The sequence below is a fragment of the Nanorana parkeri genome, unplaced genomic scaffold (assembly GCF_000935625.1).
Source record: "Nanorana parkeri isolate BGI_ZX_2015 unplaced genomic scaffold, ASM93562v1 scaffold2394, whole genome shotgun sequence".
Classification (NCBI taxonomy): Eukaryota; Metazoa; Chordata; class Amphibia; order Anura; family Dicroglossidae; genus Nanorana; species Nanorana parkeri.
Genome location: NW_017308662.1, coordinates 56,930 through 58,329, shown reverse-complemented (window position 1 = coordinate 58,329; position 1,400 = coordinate 56,930). Strand labels below are relative to the sequence as shown.

The following is a 1,400-nucleotide window of genomic DNA, read 5'->3' as shown; positions in this document are numbered from 1 at the left end:
CCCTTGTCTGTTCCTGGATCATGTCCCAGAATTCCCGGCACCGCTCACCTCTCCCGTCACCACCCAGACACATCCCTTGTCTGTTCCTGGATCATGTCCCAGAATCCCCGGCACCGCCCACCTCTCCCGTCACCACCCAGACACGCCCCTTGCCTGTTCCTGGATCATGTCCCAGAATTCCCGGCACCGCTCACCTCTCCTATCAGCAGATCAATCATCTTCTTGGTGGCTTCCAGAACCTTCTGCATGTTGGGTCTCTCGGGTTTTAGGGAGTCACATGGAGGCACGGTGATGGTCACATGATCACCAGACTTCAGAAGAGGAAAACTCTGGATGGAGAAACCAATAAGAACATCGTGTTAGAATCCCAGAATCCTCCTCACCTCTCCGGTCAGGTCTGTGTGTTATGAATAGAGATCAGAGTGTTGTCATGTGACCTCCCAGAATCCTCCTCACCTCCCCGGTCAGGTCTGTGTGTTATGAATAGAGATGAGAGTGATGTCATGTGACCTCCCAGAATCCTCCTCACCCCTCCGGTCAGGTCTGTGTTTTATGAATAGAGATCAGAGTGATGTCATGTGACCTCCCAGAATCCTCCTCACCTCTCCTGTCACCAGGTAGATGATCTCCAGGGTGAGCTCTAATATCCTCTTGGTCATGTGACTTTGGTACTTGTCCATCCTCACTGATGTGGACATGTGATCTATTCTGGCCACTCCTCCCTGTAGACAGACAATAATCTGAGAATTATGAGGACTGTAGTGGGGTGAATAATGTCGGAGCGGAGTTCCTCCACCTCAGACGGTTTCTATATTATATTACAGGCCTCGTATATCAATACAAATTAAATAAAACCAGATATCGTATTACCTCCTCTGCTGCCAGTTCCAGCAATGTCTCCTCTCTACTTCCTCCCGAATCACCTCACAGATAGAACTTCCTGTCTGTATGTGACATCACTTCCTGTCTGTACATCACGGCCTTCATCTATGTGACAACACTTCTTCTCGGTGTGTTACTCCCCCAGTTCCAGCAATGCCTTCTCTCTACTTCCGCCACAATCACCTCACAGCCAGAACTTCCTGTCTGTACGTGACATCACTTCCTTCATGTATGTCACATCACTTCCTCTCGGTGTGTTACCTTCCAGTTCCAGCAATGCTTCCTCTCTACTTCCTCCACAATCACCTCACAGCTAGAACTTCCTGCCTGTACGTGACATCACTTCCTGTCCTTACACAACTTCCTCTCTTTGTTACCCTGACGATACGTAGGGTCATGTTTAGTGATTAAAGTTCACTATGCTGTTTTTAAAACATTCTGTGAGCCCCAAATCTTGCGCCTGAACCCCATTGTAGTCTATGTGCAGTAAATATGATCATTATGCAAACTTGTCCCAC

General features: G+C 48.5%; 1 protein-coding gene across 1 annotated transcript in view; it reads right to left on the bottom strand.

Moving 5' to 3' along the window:
• Positions 1–1,280, bottom strand: part of LOC108801582 (gastrula zinc finger protein XlCGF8.2DB-like) — a 7,872-nt gene extending 6,592 nt beyond the window's left edge. The window contains exons 1-3 of the mRNA XM_018573474.1: positions 1,260–1,280; positions 687–722; positions 195–311 (exon numbers count right to left, since the gene is read on the bottom strand). Coding sequence (XP_018428976.1) covers positions 195–311; positions 687–722; positions 1,260–1,280 — 174 coding nt within the window. The remainder of the gene's footprint in view (positions 1–194; positions 312–686; positions 723–1,259) is intronic.
• Between the last annotated feature and the right edge of the window lie 120 nt (positions 1,281–1,400).